Genomic DNA, 13576 nt, shown 5'->3' on the forward strand with positions numbered 1-13576 from the left:
TAGGTGGTGGAGTCCCCATCCCTGAAGGTGTTTAGAAGATGAGTAGATGAAGTGCTTAGGGACGTGATTTAGTAGTGGTCAGGGGCAGTTGAGCTTAATGATCTCAAAAGTCTTTTCCAACTTAGCTATTCTAAGATTCTATGATTCTTTCTGGCTATTTGAGTTGGGGCTTTAATGCAATGAATGATCTTCTTCTTGTGGTTAAGGACAACACAGTGTCACCAGTGCTTTAAGGATTCTCAGTTTTAGTGATGAAACATTTTAGTTAGGAAACATTTCTTCACCAAAAGGGTTCTCAGGCACTGACAGAGGCTGCCCAGGGTGGTGGTGGAGTTCCCATCCCCAGAGATGTTTAAAAGATGCATAAATGAGGTGCTCAGGGCTATGGTTTAGTGGTGGACAGGTACAGTTGGAGTTGATGATCTCAAAGGTCTTTTCCAACCAAATGATTCTATATTGGTTTGAGAACAAAACCACTGTGCAATATTTGGTCTCTCTTGTGCCTCAGTTTCCCCTCTGAAAAGTGTGAGCAAACCCTCTGTCTTCTATGGGAAAGCTACAACGGTTCGGCTGTCGCAGTAGTGGGGAGCTTTCCCCCACCCTAAGCAGAAAAAGCTTTGCTCCAATCAAAGAATGCTCTCTGGGGCAGAGGGCTGCTCCACGATGTCTTGCAGATGCTTTCAAAAACCAAAGCATCTCTCTAGCAATGGCAAAAAGAACCTGGAGGAGAGAGAAAGCAGTTGGCTGGAAATTTAGCTTCACAGGCATACAGGGCAGAGCCTTTGGCTGAGGAGCACAGAACCATAGAATGGTTTGGGTTGGAAGGGACATTAAAGATCATCCTGTTCTAGCCCCCCTGCCATGAACATGGACACCTTGCACTGGATCAGGTTGCATCAAGCCTCGTCCAACCTGGCCTTCAACACCTCCAGGGATGGCACAACCATGACTTCTCTGGTCAAGCCGGGCCATGGCCTCCCACCCTCAGCATGAAGAATTTCTTCCTAATGTCTCATCTAAATCTTCCCCCTTCCAACTTAAAGCCATTCCCCCTCATCCTATTACTCCATGCCCTTGGAAACATTCCCTCTCCAGCTATTCTGGAGCCACTTCAGGTGCTAGAAGGTTCTCCTTGTAGCCTTCTCTTCTCCAGGCTGAACAACACCTACTCTCTCAGCCTGTCCTCATAGCAGAAGTTCTCCAGTCCTGGGATCATCTCCATGGCCTCCTCTGAACCTGTTGCAAGAGTTCCATATCCTTCCTGTGCTGGGGATTCCAGAACTGGACACAGGACTTCAGGTGGGGTCTCAGGAGAATGGAGCAGAGGGGCAGAATCACCTCCCTCACCCTGCTGACCATGCTGCTTTGGATGCAGCCCAAGGTATGGTTGGCCTTCTGGGCTACAAGTGCACACTGTGGGGTTTTGTTGAGTTTCTCCACCACCACCTGAAGTCCTTCTCCTCAGGGCTGCTCTCAACCACGTTGTCCCCCAGCCTATATTGAAATCATGGATTGCCCCAGCCCAGGTGTAGGACCTTGCACTGATGATGTGTGAATTTCTCCATGATGCTGCAGAGCCACTGGCACATCGTGGTGATCGAGAAGAACCAGTAGACCTGAACAAAGAGCTTTGTGAGCGAAGGTTAGCGAGAGGCTGGGACTCGGGCAGCCACCCGCTGCTGTTACAACAGCTTTTCCCCTTGAGGAACTCGAAAAGAATCAGCATTTTTCTCCCTAATAGAGCTTCAAAACTCTGTTGTGAGCAATTTGGAAGCTCACGTTGAGTTTCAGGTTCATTAGCTGCTGCCTCCAAAGCGTGTACATAGTCAAAAGCTGTCTAATACGGACGCGCCGCACCAGTGCCTTGAATTAATGTTATTGTTATTTGTGTGGACGTAGTGGGGTGCAAACAAGGTTAATTGAAATGAGAGCGCTGCTTCCTCTTGATAATGGCTCGGGCTTGACAGCAAGGAGGAGTTTTCTTTTTGTCGAAGAGCTGCCTTTATTATCCCTTTTTATTAGAGCTAATTTGGGCTCTAGATCAAAAACTACATTCAGGGAATCGTTTACGGTCACACCACCAACACCAAACCTGATTGCCCCAGAGCCCCGTCCTTTCTGTTAATGTCTGTTAAAAGACAATTAAAAATAAACTCTTTTCGAAGGAGATCCATGACAAGTGGTGGCCCTCAGGGGGCCATACTAGGACCAGTGGTGTTTAATACCTTCATCATAGCCAGTGATATTGGGGGCACCCTCAGCATGTTTGAAGATGACACCAAGCTGAGCGGTACAGTTGCCACACTGGAAGGACAAGGTGGAATCCAGAGGGACCTGGACAAGCTGTAGAAATGGGGCTGTGTGAAACTCAGGTGGTTCTACAAGGCCAAGTGCAAGGTGTTACACCGGGGTCAGGGCAATCGCGGTTTCAATGCAGGATGGGGGACAACATGATTGAGAGTAGCCCTGAGGAGAAGGACTTGGGGTGCTGGTGGAAGAGAAGCTTGACATGAGCTGGCAATGTATGCTCACAGCCCAGAAGGCGAATTGTGTCCTGGGCTGCATCAAAAGAAGCGTGGCCAGTGGGGCGAGGGAGGAGCTTCTGCCCCTCTGTTCTGCACCTGTGAGACCCCGCCTGGAGTCCTGTGTCCACTTCTGGAATCCCCAACACAAGAAGGAAATGGAAGTGTTGGAACAGGTCCACAGGAGGCTACAAAGATGATCTGAGAGCTGGAAAACCTCTGCTTTGAGGACAGGCTGAGAGAGTTGGAGTTGTTCATCCTGGAGAAGAGAAGGCTTGAAGAGACCTTGGAGCAGCTTCCAGTAGCACAAGGGGCTCCAGGAAAGCTGGGGAGGGACTTTTTACAAAGGCATGGAGCAACAGGATGAAGGGAATGGCTTTAAATTGGAGATGGGAAGATTTAGGCTAAACATAAGGAGGAAATTCTTCACACTGAGGGTGGTGAGGCACTGGAACTGGTTACCCAGGGAAGCTGTGGATGGCCCATCCCTGGAGGTGTTCAAAGCCAGGTTGGATGGGGCCTTGATCATTCTGCTCCAGTGGGAGGTGTCTCTGCCCATGGCAGGAGGGTTTGAATTAGATGATTTTTAAGGTCCCTTCTGACCCAAACCATTCTATGATTTTAAAGCACCCTTTGTTTTCTTTCATCACTGCTCTTCCCACCTTCCCTCTTTGCCTCAACTAAGCCAATTTAGTTAAAACCTGAATGTGTCCTTCAGGGGAAGGGATTTTTCTGGGTAGCCTGGGCTGTGGTTAGTGCAGAAGTGGAAATATTTGTTGGGGATGCTTGAACCGGTGAGGCTGAGATGTGGGGCTGAGATGCTACCAGTGAGCAGAGGAATCTGTACTGAGGTGAGAGGTAAGGAAATTCAGTGCTGTAGGCAAGGAATTGAGCAGGAGGAGCTGGATCTTCGCAGCAGCTTTGGGAAGCCCAGGTTGGGATGTTGCCTGCAGTATCTGAGGAGTTAAGGATGCTGAAATATCACAGCAGGCTGGTAATTTGGTTTTAGTTCTAACAGCTGGCAGAAGGTGAAGTTTGGGGTTTAAGGACCATGAGGAGCCTTGCTTGTTCACTATTCCTCATCAGCTGTTGTGTTTCTGAAGCTTGGGAGCTGTGAGTGTGGGACTCTGTTCCATGTATCCAACCATTCTCCTCCTTGATTGCCTGGAGTCTCCTCCTTTCCGTACCTTCTAGAGCGTTGATCCTGGAGCATCTGGTGGGTGTTGGTCTCTTCACCCAAGTGATAGGTGATAGGATGAGAGGGAATGGCTTCAAACTGTGCCAGGGCAGGTTCAGACTGGACATCAGGAACAATTTCTTCACCAAAAGGGTTGTCAGGCACTGGCTCTAGAGGCTGCCCAGGGAGGTGGTGGAGTCCCCGTTCCTGGAGGTGTTTAAACGAATGGGATTTAAAGTGCTTAGGGATGTAATTCAGTATTGGACCGGTATGGTTGGGGTTGATGATCTTAAAGGTCTTTTCCAACCTAGGGGTTCTGGGCAGTGTGGCCAGGTGGCCAAGAAGGCCAATAGCATCTTGGCTTGTATCAGAAACAGTGTGGCCAGCAGGACCAGGAAGTGATTGTGCCCCTGTGCTTGGCATTGATGAGGCTGCACCTTGAATCCTGGATTCAATTTTGAGTCCCTCACTCCAAGAAGGACGTTGAGGGGCTGTAGCACGTCCAGAGAAGGGCAACGAAGCTGGTGAAGGGGATGGAGAACAAGGGTTATGAGGAGTGGCTGAGGGACCTGGGGTTTTTAACCTGGAGAAGATGTGGCTGAGGGGAGACCTCATTGCTCTCTACAACTCCATGAAAGTAGATTGTAGCAAGGTGGGTGTTGGTCTCTTCTCCCAGGTGAGAAGTGGTAGGACAAGAGAAAGTGACCTAAAGTTGCAGCAAGGCAGTTTCAGATTGGACATCAGGAAAAATTTCTTCACCCAAAGGCTTCTCAGGTACTGGCAGAAGCTGCCCAGGGAGGTGATGGGAGTCCCCATCCCTGGAGATGGGTAGATCCCATCAAAAGATGGGTAGATGAAATGCTTCAGGATATGGTTTAATAGTGGACAGATGCGGTTGGGCTTGATTGTCTCAAAGGTCTTTTCTAACCTAGTGATTCTATGGTTCTGTGATTTCTCCTGGAGCATTCATCCTGGAACATCCCTCCTTGAGTGCACTGGGAGATCGCTTGTAGCCCTTAGGGGGTGCCAGGCTGATGCACACCCTTAGGGGATGCCTCAATGTGATGCACACCCTCCTCCCCACCAAAAATGCGTGTGGAGGAGCAAGCATTTGTTTCCCTCCCTTGTTAGGACTCACCATTTAGAGCTTTGAGCCAACCATGTGCTCTGTACTTTATAGCCAGCTCTGTATCCATGGAAGAGCCAATTAGGGGTCCACCCCCAGGATGATGTTTTGGCTCTTGTGATGACCAGAATTCCCCATGCAAGAGGGTGGCTGGGCTGGGTATGAGCCCTACTCCACTGTTCTCACCACAGCCTCTGCATCTCCGCTTGGGAAGCGCTTCCTGGTCCTTGGTTGTGTGATGGTGTGCTTGGCTTAGTACCTTCTGTGAGTGAGGAGCGCGGGGAACAGCTTCTCTGTCTCCTCTCCTTGCCTAGCCTCTCCTCCCCTCCCCGGTTAGCTGGAAGCATCAGCAGAAGATGAACCTTCCACATGTGTCGTGCCATCAAAGCCGCCATGATAGCAGAGTTTATTCCGATTCCCAAGGAATTCGACAAACAGAGTCAGTTTGCTTTCTGATGGCAGTTTTCCACCCTCTCTCCAGCATCCTTAAGGATGTTGAGGTGCCACCTTCTCCCTGTGGGACCACAGAATTTCAAGGAGCTGTGTTGCAGGACACTGATTTCTTCATGATGGGGGTGGTGAGACACTGAAACAGGTTGCCCAGGGAAGCTGTGGATGCCCCATCCCTGGAAGTGTTGAAGGCCAGGTTGGATGGGGCTTTGAGCAACCTGGTCTAGTGGAAGGTGTCCCTGCCTATGGCGGGGGGTTGGAACTGGATGGGCTTTGAGGTTCCTTCCAACCTAAACCATTCTGTGATTTTATGAATAGAAGAGTGAAAAATACCTATGTGACGAGTGGTCAGCAAAAGGTTTATGTTTATTTCACACATATCATAGTTTTATCTCACTGCTGCGTGGTGGAACAGCTCCTGATGTTGAGTTGGGATGGGAATGCTAATGGGTTTTTTATCTTCTGCCCTTCCAGATGCCGGTGTGCTCCTACTTCTTGAAGGGGATCTGCAGCAACAGCAACTGCCCCTACAGCCACGTCTACGTGTCCAGAAAGGCAGAAGTCTGTCAGGATTTCCTCAAAGGCTATTGCCCCAGGGGAGAAAAGGTAAAACGGGGATCAACTTTCGGCATTCCAGGATGGATGCGCCTTTGCTGAAGCCGTAAGATGTTGTTCATGTGAGCTATGGCACCAAAAGGAGCCATAGAGCTGGAAGGTGCTGAACACCTGGGTGTGATGAACAGCAGCCCTCTGCCTTTCTGAAGGGTTTTGGGCAAAGTGGCTTCGTTGCCTTCCAGGCAGGAAAAAAAAGGGAAACAAATGAAAGGCTGCAGCTTGCAAATGCTGAGCTGATCTTTCTTCAGGAGGAGCTTCCCAAGGGTGTCCATGTTCCTGGAGTCTTACATCCGAGCTGATAGCACCTGCCCTGAAAACTGCTGAGTTAAATAGATGAGAAGTGAAAGAAAAGGGTTCTGAGTCCTTGTTTTATGTAGAAAAACACAGACCTTACTGCCTATTTTGAATTCTGGCTCCATGATGGGTTAAATCTTGAGTCTTAGATCTTGTGGCTTGGTTTTAGCTGCAAGACCAACCTTCATCTTCCTGGGCTGCAGCAACTGAATCTCAAGCTGTGCCCAGATATGTACTTGAGGTCTTCATGGAGCCCACCTCCAGGTCCTGGGGACCTTCTGGTTTGGATCAGTGCAGAGAAGTCCTACATGGACTTTATGTGCACGCTGGGTAGACTTGCAACCTCATCCACAAGTGTGGAGAACCCTAGGTAATACGCAGAGCTCAAGAAAGCACAGCTTTCCCAGAGTGGGGCCTGGAGCCAGCTGCCACTTGGTGGTTTCCAAAGGAATTTTAGGGCTCTTAGGTGTGAAAAAAATAAAATTTTGAGGTTTATCTGACATCTCACAGATCCCCGCTTCTTTGTAAGTGTCGGGAGAAGCAATCAGCAGCAAGCTCGGTTCCTTGGAGGCATGGAGCCATGCTGTAGGATCTCACCTAGCATTGCTTGATGGCTGAGGGAGAAGGTTGGCATGTGATGGAGTGTGGTGTCCCCCTGGAGATCAAAGTGACCATCCTATCTGACACCTCTTTCCTGTTTTCCGTTAATTTATTAATCTTAATTTCTGTTAGTGTGAACCAGTCATTCATTAGGAAAGCCTGTGGTTTTCTTTTGGGTCCTGTCAATAAGAGAGGAGCCACCTTAGCTTGGTTTCTCCAGCTGCCACCTCAATGTGATAGGATTTCTACTCATGCTTTAGATCATACTCATCCTTCTACCATTGTGGCCAGCAGGTCAATGGAGGGGATTCTGCCCCTCTGCTCCACTCTCGTGAAACCTCACTTGGAGCCCTGTGTCCAGGTTTGAGGTTCTCAGCCCAGGAAAGACATGGATCTGTTGGAGTGGGAACAAAGTAGGCCACAAAGATGATCTGGTGGGATCAAGGGGAATGATTTTAAACTGAAAGAGGGGAGAATCAAACTGGATGGAAGGAAGGAATTACTTACGCTGAGGGTGGTGAAACTCTGACCCAGGTTGCCCAGAGAAGTTGTGGATGCCCCATCCCTGGAAATGTTCAAGGTGAGGTTGGATGGGTCTCTGAGAAACTTGATCTGATTGGAGATGTCTTACTGCTGGGAGGTTGGACTGGATGGGTTTCAGAGGACCCTTCCAACCCAGACCATTTAATGATCCTTTGATTTACTGTACGGTGTTGGCCCGTCTCTGGGAACGCAGCTGAAGGATGGGACTCAGCCTCTTCTCTCAGTGAGCTTCTCTCTGGGGAGTTGGGTGGCCACCTCTAGAGTGCATTTCATAGAATGGTTTGGGTTGGAAGGGACTTTAAAGATCATCCAATTCCAATCTTATGTTTGATATGGAAGAAAACATCACATCAAAGCCCTGGCTTGGTTCAGCTTCCAGGAGCCAACAGCAAGCGAAGAGGAGGAGACAGTGCAAGCCTTCTCCTTGAGCTGGAGACTCCAAGTACCAAGTTGAAAGCACAAGAAGAACTTTACAAGCACTGATGGAATTGGCTTTTTGGCTAGAAAAAACAAATGACTGATGAAACCATCCTTTTATTTGTCCAATTCTGCCAGAATGCAGGGCACCATCCCAAATTCTTCCCAGTGGGACTCTGGAACGATGATATTTTATTGCATTTAATAGATAGCTGTGAATAAGTGTCTTCATAAGCATGGTCTTGGTTAGCCTGGCTGCTCCTGGAGCACTTCTGCGCTGAGGACAGGCTGATAGAGTCGGGGTTGTTCAGCCTGGAGAAGGCTCTGGAGAGACCCTAGAGCAGCTTCCAGTACCTGAAGGGACTCCAGGAAAGCTGGAGAGGGACTTTTTTCCAAGGGCATGGAGTGATAAGATGAGGGGGAATGGCTTGAAATTGGAAGGAGGAATTGGATTTAGATTGGACATCAGGAAGAAATTCTATATGACAAGAGTAGCGAGACACCAGGTTGCCTGTGGAAGTGTGGCTGCTCCTTCCCTGGAGGTGTTGAAGGACAGGTTGGAGGGACCTTTGAGCAGCCTGATCCAGTGAGAGGTGTCTCTGCCCATGGCAGGAGGTCGGAACTGGAAGGGCTTTAAGGTCCCTTCCAACCCAAACCATTCCATGATTCTGTGATTTCTAACTCCCTTGTGATTTTGGCTGCTTTACAACAGGGGAGTCACTGGGATGAGAAGTCAGATGCTTGGATCCATGTGCTGCCCCGGATGGAAGCAAGAAAGGGCTTTTCTTCTTTTCTCCATCCCCATAGCTCTTGTTGGTAGAAGTGCACCCCAGCAAATGAGACTGGGGTTTGCTCCGCAACCGTCACCGTGACGTCCTTGTGCAGAGCCTCTCCAAGAACCGAAACAAAATGGAATCACAAAATGGTTTTGGTTGGAAAAGACAAAAAAAGAGTCCAACCATCAATCCACCACTGCTAAGTCTGCCACCAGACCACGTCCCCAAGTACAACATCTACTCGTCTTTTAAACACCGCCAGGGATGGTGACTCAGCCACCTCCCTGGGCAGATTCTCCCAATGCTTGACAGCACTTTCGGTGAATAAATTCCTCCCAATATCCAACCTAAATCTCCCCTGGCACATCTTGAGGCCGTTTTCCCTTGTCCTGTGACTGGCTGTCAGGGAGAAGAGACCAACCCCCACCTCACTACAACCTCCTTTCAGGCATTTGTAGACAGTGATGAGGTCTCCCCTCTGCCTCCTCTAGCCTCAACAACCCCAGGTCCCTCAGCCACTCCTTGTAAGGCTTGTGCTCCAAACCCTCCACCAGCTTTGTTGCCCTTTGCTGGACGTGCTCCAGCCCCTCAATGTCCTTGGAGTGAGGAGCCTCAAACTGAACACGGGATTCGAGGTGTGGCCTCACCAATGCTGAGTAAAGGGGCACAATCACTTCCTTAGTCCTGCTGTCTACGCTGTTTCTGATCCAGGCCAAGGTGCTATTGGCCTTCTTGGCCACCTGGGCCGCTGCTGGCTCATGCTGATGAAACCAGGTCCCAAAGTGCAACATCTACACATTTTCTGAGGCCTTCTAGGGACTGTGAGTCCACCACTGCCCTCAGCAGCTTCTTCCAATACTTCACCACTCTTTCAAGTGAAGAAATTTTTCCTAACGTCAAATCTAAACCTACCCTGGCACAATTTGAGGCCATTTCCTCTTGTCCATTTGCTTGTTCCTTTGGAGAAGAGAGCAGTACCCACCTCACCACCTCCTTTCATGGTGTTGTAGAGCTCAGTGAGGACTCCCCTAAGCCTTCTCTTCTCCAGGCTAAACAATCCCAGCTCTCTCAGCTCCTCCTCATAACCCTTGCTCTCCAACCCCTTCCCCAGCTCCCTCAGCTGCTCCTTATAACCCTTATTCTCCAACCCCTTCACCAGTTCCATTCCCCTTCTCTGGACGCTCTCCATCCTGTCAATGCCCTTCTTGTAATGAAGGGCCCAAAACTGAAGCCAGGATTCGAGGTGCGGCCTCACCAATGCTAAGTGCAGGGGCACAATCACTTCCCTGGTCCTGCTGGCCACGCTTTTCTTATACAGACGCTACAATTATTCTTCAAATATTCCAATTTAAATGAAAATATAAAAGAGATATTTAGAATATTTATTCTATTAGTGAAAGTGCTTACCACGTCGCTTTTCGAGTGTCAGGAAAGCATTCTCCTACAGATGATGGATAGCAGCCTGTAATTATAGATGAGAAGAAATTGCTGAGCGGGCCATATTTAACCAGGGAGGCGAAATCCCGGCGTGGGCCGTTAAGGGTTAATTTTATTCTCTAAATAATATAAAAAAAGTGCTGAGTGCGTTCCTTTCGCTCCAAGCCGAAAGTCCTCAAATGGACCCCGGAGAGTTTATAATCTTCTACTGAATCAAGTGAAAATGTTAACCTTGCTTCATAAAACGATGCCTCGTTAAAGATGCGCCATCCCTTTCCTTTTGAATAATTGAGGACAGAAGTAAATCTCCTCTTGTTCTCGGCTTTCCCTGTCCGAGGAACAGCGAGAGGCATCTGTGTGTGGTTTGAGATGCAAAAAGGACGCGGACGGCAAAGGTGGGTGAGCATCAATGAGAAACGTAGAATCATGGAATGGATTGGGTTGGAAGAGACCTTAAAGCCCATCCAGTTCCAACCCCCCTGCCATGGGCAGGGACACCTCCCACTGGATCAGGTTGCTGCAAGCCCTGTCCCTCGCCATCATGGTAGAGCTCTGGGCATCCCGAGCCATTAACCACTCTAAAAAAATCAAAACTTGGGTTCCTTGAGCTTCCTTCAGTATCTGAGACATCAAACCCACTCTCCTGCATCACCTCCCTTACTTCCTTGATCACAGAATCATAGAATCGTTTGGTCAGAAAAGACCTTTGAAGTCATCCAGTTCTAACTGTCAGGGACACCTCCTACTGGATCAGATTGCTCAAAGTCCCATCTAACTTTTCCTTAATTGCTGAGTGGTAATTAGGAATTTAGGTTCTTTTCTGTTGAGGTTTGGCACGCTGGGCTCTTCTCTCTGTTGCGTTTCTTCCTCTCTGTGTGAGATTTCTGATTTTTATTCAACTTTCATGAGAAATGACCATTAGCACTCATAATTCATTGTGTTTCGTTCTCCTTAAGTACCTTCTAGGTGTCTTGAAGGATGCTCAGAACATGTTGAGAGGTTTTGACCCATCCTATGAGCTGGAACTCCCAAATCATAGAATCATAGAATGCCAATTTTTGAAAAGGCCTTTGAGATCATCCAAGTCCAACCGTACCTTTCCACTACTAAGTCATATCTCTAAGTTCTTCATCCACCCATATTTTAAAGACCTCCAGGGATGGGGACTCAGTCACCAGGTCTTCATACAAACAATGCTGGGACTGGCATTCATCAGGAACTTAGCCCTGTAGCCTGGAAGACTGACCAACAGGGTGAGGGAGGGGATTCTGCCCTTCTACTCCGCTCTGGTGAGACCTCACCTGAACTATGATGTCCAGCTCTGGTGTCCTCAGCACAGGAAGGACATGGATCCATTAGAGCGAGTCCAGAAGAGGCCATGAAGATGATCCGAGGGCTGGAGCACCTTCTGTACATGGACCAGCTGAGAGAGTTATGCTTGTTCAGCATGGAGGAGAAGAGGCTCTGGGGAAACCTTAGTGCAGCTTCCAGTACTGGAAGGGGACCTACAAGAGTGGTGGAGAGCACTGTTTATCAGGGAGTGCAGGGGCAGGACATGGGGGAATGGCTTTAAGCTGGAAGAGGGGAGAATGAAATGAGATCTTAGAAGGAAATTCTTGACCATGAGGATGGTGAGGCCCTGGCCCAGGTTGCCCAGGGAAGTCTTGGCTGCTCCATGCCTGGAGGTGTTCAAGACCAAGTTGGATGAGGCTTTGAGCAACCTGATCCAGTGGGAGGTGTCCCTGCCCATGCCAGGGAGGTTGGAACTGGATGGGCTTTGAAGTCTCTTCCAACTCAACCCATTCTATGATCAGAATAAATAAAAAAGGTTTAATTTTGCGTACCCTTTCTCAGGAATGTAGACTGTAGATGGTGGAGATCCCTCCACCACTAGGGAGGGGAGACAGCTCCTGTACCAGAGCATGACCACATCCTTCAATAAAGGAATGTTGCCCCAAATATTAATCATTTCCAGGATGGAGCTGGCAGCAGAGCCAAGACCTTGTTTTCCAGCATTCTCATCACTTCCTTGCTCATGGATTTGGAAGTTTCTGCACTCACATTGACCTACAGCTTCCTAAAGGGGATAGAGGAACTTACAAGTTCCTCTTAGTGAAGCAGTCAATGAAACATGTCTCCAACTAGCTTTCCTGCCTGAATCATCGCTATGACATTTGTGTCTTAGTTAAAGCCACAAAGTGGTGCACACTGGGCTTGAAATCTCCCTGCTGCCTTGCCTGAAGCTCCCTGAACTTCTCTGGCACCTTGAAAAGGTCACCCTGGGTGAGGCTGGTCCCTCTGGGCTGCTCACCTGCACTGGAGGAAGCCCAAAAGGGGAAGTGGGAAGAGAGGGAGAAACATGGGCTCTTGCAGATTCTCCCCAGGGTTTTCCGAAGGTGTTTTGATGAGCCGCTCTGTGGTAAAAGCTCCTCTCTAGTTCCCCGTCCCTCCTCCGTCCAGGTCCTCATGCCTACATCTCGGTTTGGGTTATGGGTTCATGAGGAGAGGATGGGTTGAGGCTGTTGGGCGCAAGGGATGAGCACCGGTGAGTGAAGCCATCTTTCCCTGCACTTGGGGCACAACAACCCTATGCAGCGCTACAGACTGGGGGAAGAATGGCTGGAGAGCTGCACAGAAGAGAAGGACCTGGGGGTGCTGGTTGACAGCCGACTGAACATGAGCCAGCAGTGTGCCCAGGTGGCCAAGAAGGCCAACGGCATCTTGGCCTGTGTCAGAAATGGGGTCACCAGCAGGTCCAGGGAGGTTATTCTCCCTCTGTACTCAGCACTGGTGAGACTGCACCTTGAATACTGTGTTCAGTTCTGGACCCCTCACCACAAGAAGGATGTTGAGGCTCTGGAGCGTGTCCAGAGAAGAGCAACAAAGCTGGTGAGGGGGCTGGAGAACAAGTCTTATGAGGAGCGGCTGAGAGAGCTGGGGTTGTTTAGCCTGGAGAAGAGGAGGCTGAGGGGAGACCTTATTACTCTCTACAACTACCTGAAAGGAGGTTGTGGAGAGGAGGGAGCTGGCCTCTTCTCCCAAGTGACAGAGGACAGGACAAGAGGGAATGGCCTGAAGCTCCATCAGGGGAGGTTCAGGTTGGATATCAGAAAAAAATTCTTCACAGTAAGAGTCATTGGGTACTGGAACAGGCTGCCCAGGGAGGTGGTCGAGTCACCTTCCCTGGAGGTGTTTAAGGAACGGGTGGATGAAGTGCTGAGAGACATGGTTTAGGGAGTGTTAGGAATGGTTGGACTCGATGATCCAATGGGTCCTTTCCAACCTGGTGATTCTGTGATTCTGTGATTCTGTGATTCTGTGAAATCAGGGGGCAGCAGGGACTCTGTGCACCAACGTTTGCCAGCAACCAGTCCCTCCTGGAGACCTTGACCAGGCAACAGATTTGTTGAAGGGTCTGGAGAACAACAATTACGAGGAGCAGCTCAGAAGGACATGGAGGGGCTGGAGAGCATCCAGAGAAGAGGAATGAAGTTGGTGAAGGGGCTGGAGTACAGGGTTTTTGGGAGCAGTTGAGGGAGCTGGGGTTGTTTAGTCTGGAGAAGAGGAAGCTGAGAGGAGACCTTATCACTCTCTACAGCTCCCTTAAAGGAAGTTGTGG

General features: G+C 49.4%; 1 protein-coding gene across 1 annotated transcript in view; it reads left to right on the forward strand.

The window, feature by feature from the left end:
- The window catches only part of ZC3H3 (zinc finger CCCH-type containing 3), a 149682-nt gene that overhangs the window by 107902 nt on the left and 28204 nt on the right, over positions 1-13576 (forward strand). The window contains exon 9 of the mRNA XM_054057547.1: positions 5750-5881. Within this exon, the coding sequence (XP_053913522.1) occupies positions 5750-5881 (132 nt within the window). The remainder of the gene's footprint in view (positions 1-5749; positions 5882-13576) is intronic.

Source organism: Cuculus canorus, chromosome 2 (genome assembly GCF_017976375.1).
Source record: "Cuculus canorus isolate bCucCan1 chromosome 2, bCucCan1.pri, whole genome shotgun sequence".
Lineage (NCBI taxonomy): Eukaryota > Metazoa > Chordata > Aves > Cuculiformes > Cuculidae > Cuculus > Cuculus canorus.